The sequence below is a fragment of the Mustela nigripes genome, chromosome 8, assembly GCF_022355385.1.
Source record: "Mustela nigripes isolate SB6536 chromosome 8, MUSNIG.SB6536, whole genome shotgun sequence".
Taxonomy (NCBI): Eukaryota; Metazoa; Chordata; class Mammalia; order Carnivora; family Mustelidae; genus Mustela; species Mustela nigripes.
In genome coordinates, this window is record NC_081564.1 from 27636688 (window position 1) to 27661355 (window position 24668).

At 54.5% G+C, this 24668-nt stretch overlaps 1 protein-coding gene across 4 annotated transcripts; it reads left to right on the forward strand.

Annotated features, from left to right (window-relative positions):
• Nucleotides 1-271: 271 nt before the first annotated feature.
• TOP3B (DNA topoisomerase III beta) lies at nucleotides 272-24104 on the forward strand. Of its 4 annotated transcripts, XM_059408997.1 has the most exons (20): nucleotides 282-371; nucleotides 5301-5405; nucleotides 6904-7062; nucleotides 7142-7343; nucleotides 8447-8578; nucleotides 9806-9912; nucleotides 10571-10645; nucleotides 11998-12194; nucleotides 12666-12822; nucleotides 13826-13939; nucleotides 15438-15528; nucleotides 17382-17536; nucleotides 17685-17790; nucleotides 18470-18616; nucleotides 18762-18935; nucleotides 20198-20326; nucleotides 20856-21005; nucleotides 21372-21472; nucleotides 22306-22507; nucleotides 23539-24104. In XM_059408997.1, the coding sequence occupies exons 4-20, from the start codon at nucleotides 7274-7276 to the stop codon at nucleotides 24018-24020; spliced, it is 2589 nt and encodes an 862-aa protein (XP_059264980.1). In that variant the 5' UTR covers nucleotides 282-371; nucleotides 5301-5405; nucleotides 6904-7062; nucleotides 7142-7273; the 3' UTR covers nucleotides 24021-24104. The 4 variants fall into 4 exon arrangements, with proteins under 4 accessions (XP_059264978.1, XP_059264981.1, XP_059264980.1 ...); XM_059408995.1 differs by lacking the exon at nucleotides 5301-5405 and having other exon boundaries at nucleotides 272-371; XM_059408998.1 differs by lacking the exon at nucleotides 5301-5405 and having other exon boundaries at nucleotides 272-371; nucleotides 7161-7343.
• The last annotated feature ends 564 nt before the right edge of the window (nucleotides 24105-24668 follow it).

Consider the following 24668-nt stretch of genomic DNA (forward strand, 5'->3'; position numbering starts at 1 on the left):
TCATTCTTACTTCCGCGGTGGCAGAGAAGAATAAGGCGGAGAATTTGGGGAGGCCGCGGAGAGGGGTCAGGATGGAGGTTTGGGACCCCCGCCTCCCCCACCCCAGGGCCGCTGCGAGGAGGGATCTGGGTGGAGGGTTGGGGATCCCAGACAACCGCGCGAGCAAGGGCCGTCTGGAGGCTGTGCCCCCGGTACGCACCAGCCACGGAACCCGCGGACGCGGACGAGCACGCGTCGGAGGGCAGATGGGGGGACACCAGCCGCGGCCGGACCCGGAAGTAGAGGTTGCCGAGTTCCTCGCCCCCACCCCCGCCACGCCCCGAGCGAAAGCTGAAGCGAGAGTCCAGGCGGGAGCCGCGGTGGGGCTGCGGGTGAGAGGCGAGTGGCGGGCGCCAGGCGACCCCGGGAAGTCGGAAGCGCCGGCCTTTTAGGGGCACGTTGTCCGAATGCTGGCCGGGCGCCGGGTGGGGGGTTTGGTAGCCCTGGGGCATGAGAAAAGATCTGGTCTTGCATATTCTCGCCGCCTCTTTCCCGGCAGGGTGGACCCCCACCCCAGGGTTTGCAGTGGGGGTTCAGGAGGTGATGGGCCAGCGCTTAGTCCGGTGCCTGGAAGGAATAGGCACTAGAGTTAGTAACTCTCCTTCATGGAACCGCCCTGTAGTTCTTTGAGGTGCGGTCTGTTGTTAGACTCTGTTGTGACAGGTAGGGAAACTGAGGTTCGGGGAGGTGGTGCAGCTGTCGCGGCCACTGGACGCCTCCTGGGCCCTGCCTCAGTCTTGAGGGCACCCTGGTGTGTTTCTCTGACTTGTTCTTGACGGAGAGGAAGGAGGGTCCTTTGTGAACAAATTAGCTGGAATCCAGGGGTAGTAATTTCTCCGCAGGTGAAAAGAAAAGGAAGACGGGGGCGGGGGGCTTCTCTTGCCTTTCTATTACTCAGCCTTTGGGAACAGGACGTGGGGAAGTCAGCCCAACGTGGGCTTGATGGCCTTTAGCCCTGGGGTCCCTAGAGCTTTGGCAAAGGTCACTTGACACCAGTCGGAATTGTTCTGAACCTCGGTTACTCGTAGTTCAAAAACAAAAATTACAAATCCAGCCTTGTAGAGTGGTTGGCCCGGATCAAACAAAGTAGCAGTTTATAGAGATTGCTTGCCTGCAGAGGAGGAGCTTTTATTCCCTCTTTTCCTGACTCCATGGGGTTTGGGTTAAGTTCCTAAGGTAGGAGATCCTAGGGCTCTAAATGCTCTTTGAACCACTGCTAGGCCTCCACTCCCACTTTAAGTTCCGTCGTTCCTAAGACTGACAGGAAAGGACCTTATCGACTATGTCTCCCAAAGGCCACATACTGCTGGTGGTACTGCTGGTGAGAGTTGACTAGGTAGTTAGTAACAGGCCAAACTGCTACTCTCTTTCACTTTGGGCCCTCCTAACTACAGTTCCAGTTTGGGGTGCTAACTCCATAGCACTTGCCGATCTTCCCTTTTGAAGTAAGAAGACAAACTTCAGACCCAGCTTTAGCAGGCCATAAGATCAAATGTGATTAACCATGCAGGTTACAGAAAGAAGCTGGTTCTGCCATTGACTACAGGATTTCAGGTCCTACAAAGCTATAAAATTTCTTTTTTAAAAGAATATACATTGAAGCATTTGTTAAGAAGCAAAAACTTAAGTGAATAATAACGTTGGTAGAGCAAAAGGGTTTTAAGATGGTATGTGGTATGATCAGAGTTTGCAAACCATTGCTTTCAGCTTTTATTCTCCTCATTGACTTCCCTTTTGAAATTGGAGTGTGCCTTCATGGAAAAATGGAGAGGCCCAAGATAATCACAGAAAATTAGCCACAGTAAAGACTGCAGAATTCTTTTAAGAGGTAGAACCTGATGCAGTTTAAAATATATATATACCTGGTAAGCAAGCAGGAGTTTCAAAAGCAACTCAGCTAACTTCCCAGGTAACTTTTGGAATATCTCTTTCTGAGTCTTAGTTTTTCCTTGAGATGGCTGTATCAGACCATCACCAGCGTTCCCTTCCCAGGATTCCGTGATTCTGAATCCTTAAAGGAAGTCCTATCTCTTCCCTAGTAAATCAGTGATACTGAGATCATTACAAAGTACTCATGCAGAACTGAAATATAAACTGTTGGACCAAGCCAGAGCTGCGAAAGACCTACACGTATTGGGGTGGAAATGGCAACTAGTCTGATGTGTGGACAGGTGATGTGAACTCAGGAGGGATGCTGGTGTGCTTTTGTCCAGTTGTATCCCTAGCCCGGGATAAATGAGGTACTCCCTTTGAAGATGAGTTAGGGGAAAACATTTTTCTCTAAAGAGATCTTTAGAAAAGACTGTTAATTTTTACTGAAAAGGTGTTTAGGATCCTTAGGTATAAAGAAGAGTACTAGAAATATAAAACTTCTAGAAACTGACACCATTGGAAAAAAGGACATTGAGAAATGTTGGCAGTACTCAGATGTAAAGTCCATTTTTAAAATTTAGATATCTAAAAGTATTATTTTCAGGTAAAATTATTATTATTTGAGAGAGAGAGAACGCACACACTTGGAAGCAGGGGGAGGAACAGAGGAAGGGGGAGAGAATCTCAAGTGGACTCCCTGCTGAGCACAGAGCCCAATGTAGGCCTCCCTTTCACTGTCCTGAGATCACGACCTGAGCCAAAGTCAGACACTTAACTAACCAGGCGCCCCTTGTCTGTACTTTTAAATCTTAGTTCTCTTTGACCAGTCATTGACCACTAAATGTAACAGGTACATAAGGGAGTTTGGTTACCAGAAGCTGCCCCCAGCCCCAGCTTCCAGATCCTAACCCCAGGCCTGTCCCCGGGTAGTTCATTGCCATTTCTTGAGCGTGTGTATGTGTACACATGCACCCACAGAGGGCAGTGCTTTGTACAGTCATACACCAGACTTTCTTCATGTAATTTCTCTGAAACCTGATGCATGTTAGTATTTGCCGAGCAGATGCACTCCTTTCTAATTGCTGCTTGGTGTTCCATGGTACACCATACTTGGATTTAATGATTCCCTGTTGACATCTGCTACATTGTTTCTAATCTTTGATTATGAATGGTAATACTGCAGGGAATTTCCCAGCGGTTTGTCTCATCACAGGTGCCCCTGTATCCTCCCTCTTGAGAACCCAGTGTCCACGTCCACTGCTTGCTTCGCAGCCTCCTCTCCCTCTGTGGCCTCATCCCCCACCCCGTTCAGGCCCCACACCACTGCCCCTTGCCCTCTGACCTCTATTTTCTTTGACTACTGCTCCCTACTCTAGCACTTACAGTTTTTAGGGCCTCCCATGGCCTCCCTTCCTCCTTACCCATCTTAAAGAATCATTCCCCTCTACCCCGGCCCCTCTCTCTCCCTCATACTGACCGGGCAGATCCCATCCTTGCTAAATTTAGCTCTCCTGCAGCTGTCAGCCTGCCCCAAGCACCGCCTCCTGTCCTAACTGGTGACACTTGCCCTAAGAGAAGAGTGGCCCTCCTTCTGGCCAGGGACAGCCACGGCTTCCCACCCCTCACCCACCCGGAGACATCACTCCAGCAGGTCCCTCCTTGCCTCCTGCATCTTCTCTTTTCCCTCCTTACTCGAGCTTTTCTATCAAAAACCTGGTCGATACTGATTTTTCTATTGAAAAAACTGGTTGGGAACTCGATGAGTTCTAGTCTCAGACAAACATGCCAGCATGTTTGCCAGCATTTCTTCCATCTTAAAATGAAAAAGCCCACTGTGCCCTCTCCCCTCCTTCCAGGCCTTCTTGAGCTCCCCCACTCGGGCTTTTACCTCTGGCACTCACTGCAAGAAACAGCACCCAGCAGGGTCACCTGGCACCCACAAGTTTCCAGACTCCAAGGTCAGGTCTCTGCTGTCCCTTCACCCGGCCTGCAGGTATCTGTAGCCTTCTACATGGTGGGGGCTCCCCCTCTGAAGGGCCTTTTCTCTGGGCTTCCAGGATCCCACCTTTCCTGAGTCAGCTCATCTCCCCGGCTCACAGCCTGGGCTCCTTTGCCTGCTCCACACCTGCCACGTGCCACTGCCTCCTCCATAGTCCAGCTGGCTGGCTGGCAGGCAGCTTGCATTGAAGACACCTGCACCTTCGTCCCGAGAGCTGCTGCTTCTTCCTAGTTCCCATCTCAACAAATGGGGAATCCCATCCTGTAGCTGCTGAAGCCAAAGGCCCTGGAGTCTCTTCTCCATTCGCCTCACTTCCCATTCCCAGTCTTGCTGGCTCTGTCTTTGGAATCTGCCCAGACCCCAAGTTTCACTCAGCACCCCCACCCCGCTGCTTCCCAGGGACCCAGATGCTCCCTTCTTGGAGCAGCCAGAGAGGTCCTTTGAATGCTTGAAGTCAGGTTATCCTGCCCCTGCACTACCTCCCAGTTCCCTCAGAGCAAACCCAAAGTCTGAAGGCACACTCCCTGCTGTCCCCCAACCCTCCCTGGACCTCCCCCCCCAGATGCTACAGGACTCACTCCTGCCAATCCCTCCCTTCCCTGGCTCTGCTTCGCCCCATGTGGCCGTGGCGACACGTATTGGGCACGTAGTAATAAATTGCTCAGTAAATAATTGTGGGACGATTGAATTCATTCCCAGCGGTGGGATTGCTGGGGATAAGCACCTGGAGTTTTGAGAGACCTCTTCAGTTGCTCTAGGTAGAGGTCGTTCCAGCTGAACTTCCACCACCTACTAACGAGTTTGTCACCAGCCCCTCACCTACGTGTGTGTTTACCCTGTGATCATTGCTGGTGAGACAAGCACAAGCTCTTTTTATTTCTGATATTCTGTGCTAGGTGTTATTGGCTATCCTATCACAAAGGGCTGGTTTCCTCATTACATAAACAACTGCTAAAAATAAGAAAACAGCAGTCCAGCTGGGGAGAAAAAGCTTTAATAAAATTTTTTTATTCACATAAAAAATGTGAATAGACCATTTACAGAAAAGGAAGGCAAATGCTTTTAAACACAAAGAAGTGTATTTCTGCACTTCTGAAATCCTTAGGTGTCTTCTTTTCATACCAAAGTTTATGTTTTCTTCTAGTATTTTCCTAGTTTGGGCTTTTGGCTTAAACTTCTGCTAGATCTGGAATCTGTTTTGGTGGAAATTATAAAGTAGGAGTCTAGCTTTACCCCCCACCCCGCCCCGCCCCACCGCCGAAGTTTGCCCAGTTGTCCCAGTAGAAGTTGTGTGGTTGTTGTTTGGTAATACAGTGTCATATTTGTCAACGTCCAGGCCGTATGTATAATGATCAAAAAGACAGACAGGGCTCGTGTTTCTTTTATTTAGCCAGCAGGAACTCATTGTCCGAAAGCAGTCTTGGAACCAGCTGTCACCATCACCAGCAGTGATGTAGACCTCAGGCTGCTCCTGCGCTGCTGGGAATATGAAACAGTAACTAACCACGGGGTTGGGGGGGCGGTCTGTTGTAAAGGGCTGGGGGCCAGCAGGAGGCATGGAGAGCTTTTTAAACAACAGTTAGCACTTGAACTGGGCCTTTGAACAGTTGAGCTGCATTCTCTGGGCTTGGCAGTATGTTCCAAGCAAGGGAACGCAGGCCTGAGAATATGTTTTTCTTTAGACAGTTGTGTCCAGTTTCACTGGCCAAAACATGGTCTGCAATGTAAGAGGTTGCTTGGGGCAGGCAGGAAGGTAGATCAGAGTCCATTGGAAAAGGGTTGTCAAGTTCTGCTGGGATCTCGATTCCCTGGCCAGTGGGTCTCAGGTCTAGTTTTGGATCAGAAGGATCTGGAGAACATGGCCTGGCATCGGCATTTTATAAAACATCCCAGGGCCAGGTGCCTGAGTGGCCCATTCAGTTGAGCATCTGACGACTCTTCATTTTGGCTCTGGTCCTGAGCTCAGGGTCCTGAGATTATGAGCCCTAAGTTGGGATCTCTCAGCAGGGAGTCTGCTTCTCTTTCTTCCTCTGCCCCTCCCCTGCTTGTGTGTGCATGCTCTGTCTCTCTCTCTCTCTCAAATAAAACTAAATCTTAAAAACAAAAAAAGTCCCAGGGCATCCCGATTCTCAGCTGAGGTGGAGGTGAGCCTCCGCCCTGGGGAGCAAACGGAACTCTGCCCTGGGAGGAGGGCCAGCCATCTGCCTACCCCAGCCTATCAGTCCAGATCCAAAGGCCCCAAAGTCTTCCCGGCATGGATTTGATGACAAGGCTGACCTGAGGTCATGGAGCCACATCTGCTTCTCCCAAAGGAACCCAGTCCCCCAGGTGTCCATCTCTAAGCCAGTTCAATTGCTCTGGTTTGTCCAATGTCTTCAAGTTTCCCTAACTTCTTTTTCTCACCTCAGGTTTGGTGTTTGCTTGTTTGTTTTTTAAGTAAAGTCTACATCCAGTCTGGTGGGGCTTGAACTCACAACCCTCAGATCAAGAGTTGCATGCTTTACAGACTGAGCCAGCCAGGCACCCACCCCTATTTTGGGGGTTTGGTTTTGTTTGTTTTACTTTGTTTTGTTTTGTTTTAAAGATTTTATTTATTTATTTGAGAGAGATAGAAAGAGCACAAGCAGGGGGTGGGGCAAAGGGAGAGGGAGAAGCAGACTCCCCACTGAGCAGGGAGCCCGACATGGGGCTTGACCCTGTGACCTCCAGATCATGACCTGAGCCAAAGGCAGCTGCTCAACTGACTGAGCCACCCAGGTGCCCCCTTTTTTTGTTTTGTTTTGTTTTGTTTTGTTTCGAAGTAGGCTCCATGCCCACCATAGAGCCCAACACAGGACTTGAACTCAGGACCCTGAGATCAAGACCTCAGCTAAGATCAAGAGCTGGACACTTAACTGACTGGGCCACCTAGACACCCTAAAGAAATTGTGTTTGCTTGTTTTCTTTTTGTTTTTTTTTTTTTTTTCTTAAAGATTTGTTTATTTATTCTATAGAGAGAGAGCACGTGCACATGTGAGGCAGGGCAGAGAGAGGAAGAAACCCAAGCTGACTCCTCAAGCGTGGAGACCAACGAGGGGCTTGATCTCACGGCCCTCAGATCAGACCCAAGCTGAAACCAAAAGTCTGACGCTAAAGAACTGCATTACACCCAGGTGCCCCCTTTTTTCCTTTTTTTAAAGTGAGTTTCCTTCTTAGTGGTAGAGGTTCCATTAGAAGCATTTCTGTTTTCAGGGTCTTGTCTTCTCATCAGGAGTCAGCATTGACAGTAGCGTTGAGTCACAGAAGAGCAGTTTCTGAACCTCATTGCCATCACTCTGAAACCGGCGTGTGAAGGGCCGAAGCCCCCAGCTGCCTTAAGACAAGATGAGGACCGTGCTCATGGTTGCAGAAAAGCCATCCTTGGCCCAGTCCATTGCTAAAATCCTCTCTCGAGGTAGGGAGGAGAACCCTTGGGGTGGGGGTGGGGCACGGTCCTTTCCTTCTTTTCCCCAAGTGTACCCAGCTCCCTGGAGTTGATGTGCTTCAGGACAGCAGGCGTCAATGCAGCATCTCAGTATTATCACTGTAGGATGCGTTTATGGCCACAGCCAGTGTGGGCCAGGACTGGGACTCCCAAAACCTACGTGCCCAGGTCACAGCCTGGTCACAGCTTGGCACCAGGTAAGCCACTGTAAGAGGGGTGCGCTTGACCAGTTGTTGGTCATAAGCAGCAAGCAGCCCTGGTGACTTACACAGAGAGAGAATTCACTGGAAGGAAGAAAACAGAGCCAGGCGCCCACCCTGGTCTAAGTCTGACACCGATCTTAGACCCTAGTCTAATTCTGTGGCCATGCCACACACACTGCCCTTACCCCAGGACCCTTGTCCCTTCCCTCAAGTGCTGCAGCTGCAACCTCTGTGCCTCATGTCACTCAAGAGGAGCCACCAGACTGACCCTCGTCTAGGCCCTCCTGGGACACCAGGGCACTAGCCCTGCTCTGGCCACTGGGGCAGTGGGTGGGGTGCTGCTTCCCTTCCTATCTCTGGATTCTGTCCAGGTAGGAAGGGTGCCCGGGTGCTGGGTACCTAGAAGTGGTACCCACATACCATGACCACGGTAGGACAGTGCGTTGGCATCTCTCTGAAGGGAAGGGGAGAGCTGAGAAGTGCCAGGTCCCCAGATGCCGAGGGGCTTTCAATAGGGAGCATGAAAAGACACCGTGGGACTTGATAATGAGGAGGCCCCCAGAGGCCCTCAAGTAAAGTTGGAAAGAAGTGAGGCAGAAATGCAGGGAAGGTCCCAAGAGTGTCAATCTCGAGAGCATTCAGAGAGGGTGCTCCTTGCCTTCAGCCTGCCCAGAGCTCGGCAGGGGAGCACACTGTGTTGGTTGGTTAGCTGCAAACTGCGTTTCCCTTGAGAAGCCATGACATCACCCAGCACTCAGTTACGTGCAGTGGCTGGGGACCATAATCACTAACTGCCCTGGGGAAGGGCATGGGGCCGCCTCAGTGGCTGTGGCTTGTCAGAGTGGCCGTCACCGTGCTCCTCCCCTGCAGGAAACATGTCCTCACACAAAGGCCTGAATGGAACGTGCTCGGTGCATGAGTACAGCGGGACCTTCGCTGGCCAGCCCGTCCGCTTCAAGATGACATCTGTCTGCGGTCACGTGATGACTTTGGACTTCCTAGGTGAGCCCCCAAGGCTGTGCTCATCTCCTGTCCTGCGGAGGGAGGCCCTGCAGAGTGCCTAGTTGGAGCCAGGGGAGGGCTCCAGGCAGAGGGGTTTGTGCAGAACCCATGAGTCCTGAGGCCAGAAGATCATGGAGAGATGACCCAGGGTCCCTGGGTGAGGTGCCCAGAACCCACATTTTGGAGCTCAGCACCCCCTGGATCCGCATCCCAGAGAGAGTCCTTAGTCACTGCATGCCCTGTGCTCCTTCCTGTGCTTCCTGGAGACAGTGAGTGCCCGCCTGGCGCACACAGGCTTTTTCCTGCTGAGTGTGACTGTTGTCCAGTGGCCAATCCGTGGCCGTCACTGTCATCCTTCTATCTTTGCTATCTGTCATCTTGGAAGAGCCCGCTTCAGTGACCCAACAGGCAGGTGCAGGGTGCTATGCTTGACAAGAGTCCAGCCAGGCTCTGACCCTTGCTCCAGAGGCTCATGGGCTGGGACCAGGGCCCCTAGGAGTTTCTGTCCCACACGGGTAAAGTGAGTCTTCTGAAGGTGCCATCTACTTCCTGGGATTGTTTGAGGACTCAGTGTTACAGTGAAGATAGAGAGCCTAGCACACAGCAAAGTCTCAACACTTCTTGCTGCTCAGTAACAACAATGACATTGATTCAGTTGTGTGGCCAAGCATTTGGATTCCTGAGTTTTATCACCAACCAGGAGGCGGAGAGCTGGGATTTGAACTTGATTCTGTCTGACCCGGTTCTCCCAGGCTGTACGAAATGGGGATGCTCAGCATGCAGGCATGAGCCCTGCACGGAGAAGTGGTTGGAGGTACCAGTCATGAGGCTCCAAAGATTGATCCCCGACAGGGATCCCCTGAGCACCTGTCCTGTGTGCCGTCACGTGCTGGGTGGGGGGAGACTTGCAGAAATCCAGGCTGGGAGAGAAGGCCGAAGTATGAGTGGTATGGTTCAGTGCTCTGGCAAAGTGAGCCAGCCCAGGAATGGTGCGCCAGCCACAGGGCATGTCCTGAAGTGAGGCTGGGGAAGCAGTGGCCCTGCCCAGGGGTGGCTCCTGTGGGTGGCGACGGTGTGGTTTCCCCTCTGTGGCCTGGGGGAACGAAGGCCCAGGTCTGCCCCTAGTTGTTTTCCAAACCTCGCTCTCCTGGGGTTATGACCATTGCAGAGGTCAAGCTCTGTGAGCCAGGAAGTATGATTCAGATGTCACTGTGGCTATGTTTGTAGGAAAGTACAACAAGTGGGACAAGGTGGACCCTGCAGAGCTGTTCAGCCAAGCCCCGACAGAGAAGAAGGAAGCTAACCCCAAGCTGAACATGGTGAAGTTCCTGCAGGTGTGTGCGGCGCACTGGGGCAGTGGGGCCTGGGAAGTCTCGGTCCTGGCCTCTCGGCAGTGCAGGCAAGCACCTGAGTCCTTCCCCCTTTCAGGAACCAGGAGGCCTTTGCTGGATACCGGCCTCCCAGCGATTTCTATCAGCGCCCCCTGCTGGCCCACGAGGCACCTTTCAGGCCTGTTCCTGGCCTTAGAACCACCCACAGGCCCACCTGGGCAGTCCTTTCACTGGGCCCTGGAAAGCAGAAATTCTGTTTTTTAAATTGTTTGGTGGTGCTGGTGATTTTCCTAGTTTTAAAACAAATGCATACATATTGTGGAAAATATTAGAAAGTAGAGGAAAGAAAAATTTATCTAGAATCACACTGCCTAAGACAACCCCCATTAACCTTTAGGCTTATTTCATTTCACCCCTCTCCCCGAGCACTTTTTGGGGTTAAGATCATATTGCATTTATAACCTTTTTGTGTCCAAAACACTAAGTTCTGAGCGAAGTTCTCTGAGTGGCAAAGGCAGCCTACCATGGCTAGTACATCTGCTCAGCCCAGGCCTTGTTCTGGGCACCTGTCCTGCTCCACAGGGCTCACGTGCCAGGAAGGAGCACATGGACAGTGTGGGCCAGGCCATGGAGGTGCCAGTGGCTGTGTGCTCTGTGGCAGGTGGAGGGCAAAGGCTGCGACTACATCGTGCTGTGGCTGGACTGCGACAAGGAGGGGGAGAACATCTGCTTTGAGGTGAGAAGAGGACCCACTGTGGTCCTCACTTCTGGTCTTCCCGCTGACTGTATTTGCAGTCACCCCATTCCGGGGGCTGTGGCCAGGAATCCATGATGTTGCCTTCAAAATGCCTTTTTTCCCCCCTCCTTTATTTTGGAAATTGCATAGACACTTCCAAATTTACAGACTCTACCAAGGGCAAAGGTGTGTTACTTCCCCTGCTGGGACCACTGTGTGAACAGACAGAAAGGGCAGAATTTTCTAGGTGGATGGGAGAGGGGTCGCTTTCAGAATCGCAGCCTACTGGGCACCTCTCAGGGACCTTCGGCTGAGGCTGGTTGCCACTTGGCTACGTTCCTCACTCCTTTTCTCACCCCTTGCCTTCACCGTCTACTCCCCACCCAAGATGCCCTCCAGCCTTCTGTCTCCAACCTCCCTGAATGCCTTGGCTGCATGTGTGGCGCCCTCACACGGGTCCTAACTTAACTGCAGGTGTCCTCTGATGCCACTCACCCTCCTGCCTCTGCACCCCAGCTCTCACCTGGGGCCTGGCACACCTTGGGGCTCAGGAAACGCTTCCTGTGTGACAGAGGGAGCTCAGGGCACCCCGTGTTCCAGCACAGCATCCTCAATAAACATGATCATGCTTTGTCCCTTCCCAGACACTCCACTCCCAGCGCCTCCCCTACAGGGCTGCTCCTCCCCTGGGGGGGCCTTTGCTTCTGGAGATGGAAACTCTTGGGGCTTTCTCCACCTCAGAAACGAAGGCACCTCTTTCTCGTAATGAAGCAGCGTGGCCAGGCTCCCTCACTGCACAGCTTTCTTGGTGAATCAGGCTCCAGGTCTCATGCTATACTTCAGCCCTGAGGCCTCCTCAACAAGCTCCCACCTTGGGAGTCCCCTGTGCCCTCCCCAATCCTGCCCTCTGCCTTTTCCTCCTCATTCTATTTTCCTTCCCTGGCTTTTCTTCAGTCTCTTAAAAGTTCCATCTACCCCTCCTAGCCCTCTGCCCTCTAAAAGGAAGGGAAATGTGTCAAGCGGGGAGGATTTTGTGACTGAGCTCCCTTGCATCCAGGACATTAGCATTTCCTGGTTTGGCTGGGATGAAAGAAGGTGAGAGAGAGGATGGTAGTAAGGGGCAGGTGTTTGAACAGGTTTGTCAGTGGAAGAAGAAGAAGCCATGTAGCAGGAATGCTGGGGAGAGACTGAAACTTCTGGATGGGGAAGGGGATGGTGGAGGGGCTGGCAGGAGGGAGAGGAAGTCCCACGCGGTGAGGTTCGGCTGGGAGAAGAATCGTGCCTCGCAGGTGGGATGCAGAGCAGAAGGCAGAGACCTCCGAGGTAGGTGACCACTGGGCCGCCTCCCCCAGGTCCTAGATGCCGTGCTCCCCGTCATGAATCCAGCCCACGGTGGCGAAAAGACGGTGTTCCGGGCCAGGTTCAGCTCCATCACGGACACGGACATCTGCGCCGCCATGGCCCGCCTAGGGGAGCCCGACCACAATGAGGCGCTGTCGGTGGACGCCAGGCAAGAGCTGGACCTGCGTATCGGCTGTGCATTCACCAGGTGCCGGCTGCCCACCCCATGGCCAGAGCCCCTGCCTCACCGTTCCCCCTGGTCACCCTGCACTTGGTTAGCACTAGGCCAGTGCCAATATTCTACAAACCCTGAAGGAAGCCATCTGTCTGGCTGATTTAGACCACACAGGGCACCATGTGACAAGCAGGGTGTAGGTCTTGAGGAGAGGGTGGAGGGAATGGAATAGACTAGAAGGGTTTCCCAGCCCCAGGATCGGTGCAGCGTCTACTCTTCTCTCTTGCCTTCCACGCCATGTGTGCCACACACACGTGATTCCTCTCAGCCCACACACAGCCTCCTCAGGTTCGCTGCTGAGTATGTCCTCACCTTGTCCCCTGTCTTCTGAGCAGGGCGCCGCGACCAGCTGGCCCCAGGCTGGACTCACATGGCTGGTTAATAATGGTGTCTTGAGCGAATCCATGACCAGAATATCTTTCTCTGTCCCATGCCTCCCTGTAGGTTTCAAACTAAGTACTTCCAGGGAAAATATGGCAATCTGGACAGCTCCCTCATCTCTTTTGGGCCATGTCAGACCCCTACCCTGGGCTTCTGTGTGGAGAGACATGATAAAATCCAGTCGTTCAAACCGGAGACCTACTGGGTGCTGCAGGCCAAGGTTTGCTTTCCCTTCCTTCTGCATGCTGGGTCTTTCCGGGTTCAGGCTGTGGACTCTGAGGGTTTTCCATCATCATCCTAGCCCTGCAAGCCCTGAAGGCCAAGGGCACAGAGGAGAGAGGCCAGAGTGTTCTTCAGGGTACCCAGAGAAGGGACCCTAGCCTTCATTGGCTTGGATGCATTGAACTTACAGAAGCAGAAATGAAGTCAGCTTTGGCAGCGTGGAGGGGAGAGGTCATACCTCGGGGCCATCAGCTGTGATGGTCGGATCCAAGATCTGAACTGAGGGCCATAGGCCCCTGACTTCAAATGTTTTGAAGTCTTAGAATCCTCTTTCCAGGGGCGCCTGGGTGGCTCAGTGGGTTAAGCCGCTGCCTTCGGCTCAGGTCATGATCCCAGGGTCCTGGGATCGAGTCCCGCATCGGGCTCTCTGCTCAGCAGGGAGCCTGCTTCCTCCTCTCTCTCTGTCTGCCTCTCTGCCTACTTGTAATCTCTCTCTGTCAAATAAATAAATAAATCTTTAAAAAAAAAAAAAAAAAAAAAGAATCCTCTTTCCAAATAAAATCTTCCATGTAAGCTGCCTGTAACATTTAAAACATAATACAGAGCTGGTCTGGTTGACATAGGGCAGGGGGGCACCCCAAAGGGCCACACCTAGTGTTGTCCAGGCATTAGATGGTGGGCGGGGATGGCCTTAATGTGTAGGTTCCCATGTTCCTTAAAGACACAGCAGCCTCAGCTTTGGGCTCGCATCATTAGACCACCAGCCTAATCTCAAGGGAGAGGCCTGAATCAGAACAGCCCTCCCTCGGTACCGGGCTGGGTCTCAGCCTGCCTGTCTATGCACCTAGGCACACCTGTACAGGTATGGCCGTGAGACTCAGAGATGGGACCGCTGCCCCCCCAGACAAGGAGCAGCTTCATCTGCCTCAATTCCCTTCCCTGGCAGTGTGCTCAGCTGGATATTTCTTTCCCGTCTTCTTTTTTTATCCTTTTTCCTACAGGTTAATGTGGATAAAGACAGATCTCTTCTTTTGGACTGGGACCGAGTGCGAGTATTCGACCGGGAGATCGCTCAGATGTTCTTAAACATGACAAAGTTGGAGAAGGAAGCCCAGGTGGGCCTTCCCTGCCCACATCTGTCATGTTTGCTCTGGGTGGGAGGAGGTCTTTAGACGCCTCTGGCTGGAAAAGCAGCTTGTGACCTAGGGTGCCATCTTGGTCTCCTTTTCAGAAACAGACATGTTTTGGAAAGAAAAATGGTTCCTGATGCTCGCAGTCACTGTGGTGTGCCCCTGCTCTGTACTGGGCACTGCCCCACGTCCACCGACTGCCAGGCCCTTTCCACAGGAGCCCAGGGGCATTCTCTCCTTTTGGCAGGACTCCCATTTCACACAAATGTCCCTTTTCTGTGATGCTGAATGCTAACAACTCCACCGGGACCTGTGTGACCTGCCCAAGGTCACACAGCTAGCGCGGGGTAGCCCAACCTCGGTCAGCTTTCATGGCCTCTGTGGTGCTGTGGTTCTTTCTCAGGGTTTTATTGAATTTGAGGGTCATGTGCTTGGCTGTTAGGAAGAGGATGATGCCACCTGGCAAGGGGCTGGCTGCCTGGGGTGGAGACAGGTCCACCATCATCACGGCAGCCCGCAGCCTTACCAGCTACTGGAGTCGTGAAGGTGCGGCCTGGCCTCCTTCAGCAGCCTTCTCTTGTCCTTTTCAAGCTTTCCTTGGGTGCGCTCTACTCAGCCTATCGCGGTTGACTCAGGTTTTCAGAGCTTTCTCCAAAGCTGCTTCATTCTTTATCCACAATCACGTTCCTCAGGAGACCCTTGCCACCTTCTCCAGATCTCACCCATAGTGGTCCCAGCCTCCCCTGATGCATATACCCATTTTGGCCTAAATTTGCCTCCACTTTTGTTGGTCTAGAATTCAGAAGGCACAGTCCTGACCTGTGGCTGGGTCTCCATGGGATTGGGAGGGGCAGGGTACTGGACTTGAGTTGTTTGGATTGTTTTTGCCTCAGGCAAGACAGAGCCCTCTCTTCTGACAGCAGCTCAGCCCAGACTTTGAAGCTGACCAGTATTTTCTTTAAACTGCTTGGTGTTTACAAGTATTTCAAAATAGTTACCAAAATTGGAAAATTACAAGATTTCACATAAAAGTCCTGATTTGCAGCTTTTGTTGACGAACTGGAAGATGAGGCAATGCCAGTAGGCCCTTGTGGGATGTTCGGGGGCAGCGAGGGGTGAGCGGCTGCCCCTGGGGTGGGCCGGAGCTCCGTGGCCTGGCCCAGGCCTCACCTGCCATCCCCATGGCCGGGCCGCCTGGCTGCCACTAGCTCCTGGAGGATTTTGATTTTGCAACCCCTTCTCTTGGCTCTTTACCATTCTTCTAAGTTTTCTCTTTCCCTAGAAATTCTCTAGAAAAGAGTTTTTTTTTCTTTTTCCCTTTCTGGGCCTAAATAAATATTCAAGTCTTGAGACCACTGTAAAGAGTGAAATTGAGAGGCAGAAAGACCAAGTGAATGAAACCAGACCTTCGGCCACACAGCCGGATTCTCTATTACGGCATCCTTCCCCCGCCACCAGAATCCCTGACTGTGCTGTCTTCTAGGTGGAGGCCACAAGCAGGAAAGAGAAGGCCAAGCAGCGGCCCCTCGCCCTAAACACTGTGGAGATGCTGCGAGTAGCAAGCTCTTCTCTGGGTATGTAGGGGTGTTCCTCAAAGCGCACAAAAGACTTCTTGGGACGGTTCCGTGGCTCACCGTTCAGCCCTGGTGCAGCGCCTGGGGATGGGGGCCAGTGCTGATGCTCTCGCCACTACTAGCGGCACTCTCCCTCCACGCTCACCTGTGCTGCATGCCCCCCCAGTCCCCCACTGTCCTTACCCCTGCAGAGGCCCCTCACTCTGCTCACCTGTGCCGAGTAGCCCCCTCCATGCTCACCTGTGCCAAGTGCCCCCCCGAACCCCTCTCTGTGTGCTCACCTATACTGAGGCCCCTCGCTCTGTGCTGTCCTGTGCCAAGTAGCCCCCTCCATGCTCACCTATGCCAACTGCCCTCCAGTCCCCGCTCTGTATGCTCACCCATGCTGAGGCCCCTTGCTCTGTGCTCACCCATGCCAAGTGCCTCCCCCACCTCCCGCTCTGCTCCCCCATGCTGAGGCCCCTCACTCTGTGCTCACCTGTGCTGAGGCCCCTCGCTCCGTGTTCACCTGTGCTGAATGCCCCCCCCGCTCCATGCTCACTTGGTGTCAAGGAGCAGCCCACCTGCAGTATCCTGTGAGGCTTAGTGGGAATCTGAGCTTCGTGCAGAATTCATTTTTCTTAAATTGCAGAGTGAAAATAACTAATAACAAACTAACATGCAAGAGGATCCCTTCTCAGAGGATTGTTGGTTAATATTCAACAGCTTCTTTGAATTTATGTGGGGAAAATGCGACCATTTTGTATGACTAAACATCTCCTCAGCTGCTGCCTTGGTTGAACGCATGGAAGCCCATGGTTAGGGATCCCCTGCAGGGCAAGCCCTCATGTGTCCGTAGCTCAGTGGAGTCCTCTCAGAGGCGTTAGACGATGGAGTTCCAGCTCTGGACCCAAACTCTGGTACCATCTCAGCTTGGCTACTTTGTTTCTTGTCCCAGAGCCTCGATTTCCTCACAGGAACCCAGGGCGGCTGTCATAGCCATCGCAGGGTCTTGCTTGTTCTGAGGATGACATGACTGAGATGGTGCACCCTCACAAGAGTGGAGGCAGTGAGTGCCACCACCCAACAGGGGGCATCCTGGCATTAGCAACCCAGAACAGCTTCTCTGGTATAGGGGGAGAGGCCACGAGTGGGAGGCTAGCGCTCTGGACCCACCTCCTGAATGGACAAATGCGACCAGTGTTGACGTAATCTCTCTGGGCCTCTTTTCCATGGCAGTGAGAAGGGGTTGGGACTGGAGAGTCAGCCTTCTCTGACAGCTTTTGGCCTCAAGGCATTGGTAGCCGCTGCAGCCTGGGGAACCTGGACAGTGTCCTTGGAGAGTGGCACCTTCAGGGATCCTCAGGGCAGTGATGACACCAAGTGACCAACAGCTGAGGGCCAGCATCTGCTGGTCAGGGAGAAGCAGGAGGATAAGCCATCCCTCGGTGGTCCCGGAGTGCCATGAGGACAGAAATACCCAGGTGGCTCAGAATGGGGGGCGATTGCTAATTCTGCTGTCATAGTGGGACATCAGCCAACCCCGAAGCAGACCCCAAGTGCTCCATGGAGTGTGCGAGATCAACACTCTGGAGCCCACATTGAATCGGCAAAACCATGTCATGAGGGTGGGATTGTGGAGCGTTCCTATCCTAGGTCCACTTCACAAGTTCAGGACTTGGCCTTGGAGAATGCTGCCCAGGCACAGATGCCTGGCCAGTAGCTCCATGTGCTTGCGGTGCCCACTCGGAGCTATCCTGATCTACCAGGAGGCCCTGGCCACCTTTGGTGGGGAGCCCGAGTGCCCAGACCCATAGGCAGGGACCTGGCCATCCCCGGCACTTTGGTCCAGCTAAGCCTGCCCTCTCTTGCAGGCATGGGGCCTCAGCATGCCATGCAGACCGCCGAGCGGCTCTACACACAAGGCTACATCAGCTACCCGCGGACCGAGACCACCCACTATCCCGAGAACTTCGACCTGAAGGGCCCTCTGCGACAGCAGGCCAACCACCCCTACTGGGCTGACACAGTGAGCAGAGCCACTGGGCACGCTTGTTGCCAGGGTCTGGGGACCCAGCCCAGGCGCTTTGGCCAAACCTGGGACTGGTGCTGGCTCCCTCCCTGTGGGAATATGGCTATGTCCAGACTCACACACCACCTTGTCTTCTCTACCTCAGGTAAAGCGCTTGTTAGCAGAAGGTATCAACCGGCCACGGAAGGGCCACGACGCTGGTGACCATCCCCCCATTACCCCCATGAGGTCTGCCACTGAGGCCGAATTAGGTATTGGACACTCCCCCAACACACACGCACACATACCCACTCCAGGCTTCTGGGTGGGAAGTACTGTCACATGGCACCTTTGGACAGTGTCAGGTCCCGTTGGCAATGTGGGGGCTCCCTCCCTTCCCCACCTGCTCCTGGCTATGGCAGAGGAGGTCCCCTGAGAGTTGTGTTCTGTGGCTGTGAGACAGGACAGAACTGCAGTGGCCGCTGGCAAGAGGCAGGAGCAGGAGGAGCATACAGATGGGCCAGGACAGAACAGGCCAGGACCAAGACAGGGAGTGCTAGGGCCCCACCTACCAAGGCGGTGCTGGTGGCCTGTGTCCTGGGAGGAGGCAGGGAAGGGGAGAACTGTACCTGTAGAGACTGGCCACTGTACACAGCCCAAGTTTGAAGTGATGGTTGCAAGTCCCTTGCTGCGGACTGGCCAGGCCCTGAAGAGCAGTCCCACGTCAGTGCGGGGGTAGAATGTGGGAGCCCGAGCTGTGAAGAAACCGCCTCAGCCAGGGAGAGTCACTTTCTCTTCCTGTGTTTCCTCCTCCTCTCTTGAGCGTCAGTGCAGGCCAGCCCTGCCATCCTGTGCCAACAGCCAAGGCTCTGCAGCCCAAGGGAGAGCTGTGGGGGGGAGGGGTCCTAGAACCAGTCCCTGGCCAGTGACAAGCTTCTGTGCGTGTTGCAGGGGGCGAGGCATGGCGGCTGTATGAGTACATCACCAGACACTTCATCGCCACGGTGAGCTACGACTGCAAGTACCTCCAGAGCACCATCGCCTTCAGAATTGGGTCCGAGCACTTCACCTGCACGGGCAAAACCGTCATCTCTCCAGGTACAGCTGGGCATCCCACTGTGGCTCATCCCACACCTCCAAAGACTAACAGAATGTTCTCCATCGTTCCGGGAGAGGGAGGCCCAGTGTCTCAGGCCTGAACTGCCTGGGCAGGACCCTGAGTGGTCGCATCTTGTGTCCCCAGGCTTCACAGAGATCATGCCCTGGCAGAGCGTGCCTCTGGAGGAGAGCCTGCCCACCTGCCAGAGGGGCGACACCTTTCCTGTGAGCGAGATAAAGATGCTGGAGAAACAGACGAGCCCGCCCGACTACCTGACTGAGGCTGAGCTCATCACACTCATGGAGAAGCATGGCATTGGTGGGTGCACCTGTCTGCCCGGGCCCTGGGCCCGAGGGTCCCCATCCTGGGACCATGGGCCAGGAGATGGTGCTTCCAGAGCTGCTCTGTGACCCCTCCGTGCCCAGCACCTGGTAATTGGGGCCCAGGGTGTGGCCAGCTCCTCAGGCAGTGTTCACTCCGATGGGAGCTGCCTGGTCCCTGATGTGCCCTGATGTGCCCCACAGCTGACCAGGCTCTGGAGGGCCTCGAGCATCCCAGTTGTTGTACCTGGCTTCTGCTCTGTCACCAACAATTATGACGGGTGATGTCCCACCTGAGCCTGGGGCTCTGGGGACAATGGAGGCCTCAGCTGGAGAGCTGCACCTGCTTCTTCCCAGGGGCCTGGTGCCTGCTATGGGTCCTACCCTGGGTCCTCAGGTACAGAGGCTGTGGGGTGTGGGTGCTGCTCCCCCAGCATCCTCTGTGTTTCTCCATTGACAAATCCATGGCTCCTTAGACCCCATGACCAAAAGTGAGTTTGTGTCCACAGAGAGGGCTCTTGTGACCTTCTGAAGGGCTCTTGTGACCTTCTAGCCAAAAGCAGCCCTGTTGACTTGGGGCCCCCAGAGCTGTTTGAAGAGGCTCTCCCCTCTAGCAGTGGCAACAATGCAAGGGATTCAGACTCCAGTCCCAGCATTATCCTTTAAGTGTGATCCTGTTAGCCTCTGAGCACCATCTAAGGAGATTCCTCAGCACGGTGGAGCCGTAAGAGCAGCATCTGACAGTGCCAGGTGACTTTGAAGTCTCCAGGGGAGGTCCCACCCTGGAAACTGATCACGAGGCACCTGGGAGCCAGAAAGTGGGTGATCCTGAGCAGGTTTCAGAGGGCACAATCTGGCAGCAAGCCTGGGAGTTCCTCTGTGTTCAGGGGTCTTGAGCCCTGGTTCCAGAAGGCTCAGGTATCTTAGAATCAAGGCAGGAGAGCCCGAGGCGGTCACCTTTTCCAGATGTGAGGGGCAGGTGGAATGAGCTCCCGCGACATTGGCAGAGTTCCTTAACCTCTGTGAGCCTCTGTTGTCTGTAGACAGGGATTAAGCCCCCAGCACTGGCACTGGGAGAACCATCTTTGGATTCACGAGACCATTCTTTTGAAACACACACTTGGTGTCCCACACAGTGCTGGCCGGAAATAGGGGAAGGGGCTGAGAACCGGGGGCCCCGTGGGAGGTGGGTGCAGATGTGGAGCCTACAGCGTGATGGGGGCAAGCTGAGGAACCCCAGAGCCTTGCTGTGTATTGCAGGGACAGACGCCAGCATCCCTGTGCACATCAACAACATCTGTCAACGCAACTATGTCACTGTGGAGAGTGGGCGCCGGCTCAAGCCCACCAACCTGGGCATCGTCCTGGTGCATGGCTACTACAAGATTGGTGAGTCTGGCCGGCTATGGCTTCCTGGCTGCCGCCTGGGCTGTGGCACTGCATTTTTTGGCCCATGGTCTCTGATGGGCAATGGCCCTGTGGGAGGGCCCTACCTCCCACTGCAAGGGTACTATACCAGCAGCCCCCAGAGGATGTTTCCCAGCAGGGTGCTCCATGTTGTTGATGGATGGATGGACAAGTGCAAAGGTTCCAAAAGAGGAGGTGCAAGGGGTGCTTCCCCACAGATCAGCTAGGCCCTGGGTCCTCCTTGCAGAGCTGTCGGCTCTGTCCCCGAGAGATTCCAAGGAGATCAGGGGAGATGGTGGGGCATAGGCCTGGTCCCAGGACTCCCAGAAACTGTGACACTGTCCCAGGGACAGGATGCCCCCAGCCACTCCACACGGGATTTTCTGGGTAGGAAATGAGGAAGGGCCTGGGATCATGGGACATCAGGCTGAACTGTTGGGGGCTGGCCACAACCCCTCGATGTGAGTGCTCCCAGTGGCACCTGACCCCTCCCCACCGCCACACCTTGCAGACGCAGAGCTGGTGCTCCCCACCATCCGCAGTGCAGTCGAGAAGCAGCTAAACCTGATCGCCCAGGGCAAGGCTGACTACCGCCAGGTCCTGGGCCACACACTGGATGTCTTCAAGAGGAAGTTTCACTACTTCGTGGACTCTATCGCTGGTGAGGCCCCCCTCTTCCCTACCCCTGGGTCAGGGCCACCATGGCTGTATGCGACTGGTATCCAGATCTGGAGTCCAGACTCTGGGGCTCCGTTGGGAGGACAAGGCAGTGGCACCTCACTGCCAGGCCATCATCATCATCAGGGTTAAAGCACGGGCATCTCACCACCGCACACAAGCCACCGGCTCAGGTGACCAGTGAGGCGGCAGCTCTGCCCTTCTGTGACCCCACACCCTCGGGGATTGAGAGGCACGCACTCAGGTCCTGGTCCACTTATGGGGACCTCCCCTCCGCCTGTCCATCTGAGGTGAAGGTGGGCTGCCGGGCCCAGAGGATGTGACTCTTCTCTGCACTGCTTGCCCCCAGGCATGGATGAGCTGATGGAGGTGTCTTTTTCGCCCCTGGCGGCCACGGGCAAGCCCCTGTCCCGCTGTGGGAAGTGCCACCGGTTTATGAAGTACATCCAGGTAAGCAGGGTGAAGGGCTATAGCCTCCCCTCTAACCTCCGGCCCTGGCGGGCATAGACTCAGTCAAGTCTTGCCACCTGTGGAAGCCTCTGCTTTATCTTCAGTCCTGCAGGAATAACGGTCTTGGTCCTGGTTGTCACACAAGCATGAGAGGCCTACCCGGCCTTACCCACAGACACCCATAGTGTCCCCTGACTCCAGGGACATGTACACTGTGAGGCCACTTAAACACATTGTCTGGTTTTTCCTAACAAAACATTATTTGCTGTGCTGGGTACTTGTGTACACACAGGGGATTTAGAACTGCCTTTCTTCATGCGTGCAGCAAGTGTGCTGAGACTCGTGGCCAGGGGTCCTTGTCTGAGAGGTTGTTGCCTGGCAACACATTCCACATTTTGTGTTATATGTGACCTATTACCTGTTACATATGACACGTATTATGTGTCTGCATTCTGTTACGTACAGAGGTATACTATCGTGTTACACGTTACATGTTGGTGCTATGTACTACACAGTACCTACATATTCTCTACACAACATATGTATGATATATATATGACATATATATGACACAGCGTATGCATGATACATATCATATATATGACATATCATGTATTATGTATTGCATGTTATATTTTCTGTATCACATATTACATTGTGCATGACTTGTTACATGTTGCATATTCTGTGTTGTGTGTCCTATGTTATAGATTACATGTTACATGCATTGTGGATTACATGTTACCAGCTACTTCAGTACCATGAGAATGAGGGTAGGCAGGAAAGTTGGGTGGCCTCAGTGACCCTGAATCCCCTCACTGGTGTTACCTCAGGCCAAGCCGAGCCGCCTGCACTGCTCACACTGTGACGAGACCTACACGCTCCCCCAGAACGGCACCATCAAGCTCTACAAGGAGCTCCGGTGCCCGCTGGATGACTTCGAGCTGGTCCTGTGGTCATCGGGCTCTCGGGGCAAGAGCTATCCACTGTGCCCCTATTGCTCAAACCACCCGCCCTTCCGAGACATGAAGAAAGGTGAGTGCCATGTCTCTGGGCCTAGGCCGCTCCCTCCGGAGACAGTCTGGCCTGTCCCCCTGGGTGTCCATAGTGCCTCTTTGGGCCCCGCCCCGGCCCCACACCATGCTGGTCTCTGAGGGGCTCTGCCCCAGCCCCAGCCCCGACACCAGGTGGGAGTGGGAGTCCTGGGGTGGATTTGGGCCCTGCTGAGTTGGCCCAGCTGTCTGCCTTTCTCCATGCCGATCAGAGTCGACTGGGCAACTATAGTCAGCTCATTCAGGATCTGGGCAGCAGGCGTGCTGTCCCCCCTCCCAAGTGAGAGGATGCAGCCGGCTGGGGGACCCCTCCTGGCAAGGGGGTATGCTCTCAGTCAGTGTCTACCACTGTTCTGTCTCCTCACGGTGATTACTGGAGAAAGGAAAGCATGTGTCCAGGTGGGGCCGAGAGTCTAGAGGGGGCCCAGGGCCTAGCATGCTCGCCCTTGGCTATGCTGTCCTTTACACCACACCCAGCCCCTTGTGTCATCACCCCATGCCATGGACAGGAATGAGGCACAGTGAGAGGCATCTACCCGCCTTCACCTGGAGGCCTGGGGAGTCCTCAGGAGTCTCAATTCACCCCTCCTGACTTGGGCCTCACCTGTGTGACAGGGACAGTCTGATTTAAGCTGCTGGCATCCCTGAGGCCCTGCCCTGCCCTCCAGCAGCTTCCAGGGAGGCCAATGGCCCTGTGTAATCTGATGGCATAAGAGCCACTTGGCTGGAGCTTGGAATGAGCTGTGGAAGCAAAACAAAGGGGGGCGATGAACCTGGCTGGAGGCCACCAGGAAGACCTAGAAATGATGGGGGGTTGGCTCTCGAAGGTTGAGGAGGTTTTAGAGAAGCAGGGGCAGTGGCAGCAGGGGTACCGAGACCCAGCATAAACAAGGCCAAGAGGAACGCTTCTTGCTGGGATGCGTGTTCCAGACCTTGAGACCCTGGGAGGAAGCCCCTGGGAGGGAAGGGGGAGGAGCTGGGGGTGTGCATCATGGGCTGCCCTCCCCCCACCAGGCATGGGCTGCAACGAGTGCACACACCCCACATGTCAGCACTCGCTGAGCATGCTGGGCATCGGCCAGTGCGTGGGCTGTGAGGGTGGCGTGCTGGTGCTGGACCCTACCTCGGGCCCCAAGTGGAAGGTGGCATGCAACAAGTGCAATGTGGTGGCACACTGCTTCGAGAACGCCTACCGCGTGCGTGTGTCCGCCGATACCTGCAGTACCTGCGAGGCCGCCCTGCTCGCCGTGGACTTCAACAAGGCCAAGTCCCCGCTCCCAGGCGACGAGACACAGCACACGGGCTGTGTCTTCTGCGACCCCATCTTCCAGGAGCTCGTGGAACTGAAGCATGCGGCCTCCTGCCACCCCATGCACCGCGGCGGCCCAGGGAGGAGGCAGGGCAGAGGGCGGGCTCGGGGCCGGCGGCCGCCTGGCAAGCCCAATGCCAGGCGGCCCAAGGACAAGATGTCAGCCCTGGCCGCCTACTTTGTGTGATGGCCTTGCCATTCCTCACCAGGCCCCACATGGGTGTCCTGTGGGCTGCAGAAATCATTAAAATGCATTTTGTTCTTCTCCAGAGCAAGCGGCTCAGGACCTTTCACTGGCGCCCAAGGATTATGGGGTCCTCCCTGCCCATCTTCTCCTTGCCCTTCCCAGCATCCTTGCCCCAGCTCTCCCTCCATTCTGCACACACCTCCTGAGTACCCTTGCTCTGCCCACAGCCCGGTGCTGCCCATAGGGAGGCCATCGAGTGTGGAAAGGGGGATCGAGCCCAGTTCAAGGCTCACATCTTACTTCAGAACGTGTGGGAATGCATGGTAGCTTTGTGCACAAGTAGGAGGTGTCCCCTCCTTGCAGGAGGCATTCCCTGCAAGGCAAGGAAGAAAGAAGGGCCTCAACTGCCTGTCTTCCCAGGCGGATGTCATAGGAGGGCCACCTGTGGAAGGAGGCAAGGCTGAAAGAAGTCCTCACCAGACCTTGGCCATCTCCACAGCCTACTGTTTGGGGTCAGAGGGTGGCTCTGAGCAGGCTTGTGTGTGGTGCATGCAACCCTTGTGGCCTCCCAGGGCCGGTCCTAATTCCTGCTCTCCCATGAGCCCGTATTGTCCCAGACAGAGGCAGGCCAGCCACTTCTTAGGAGGA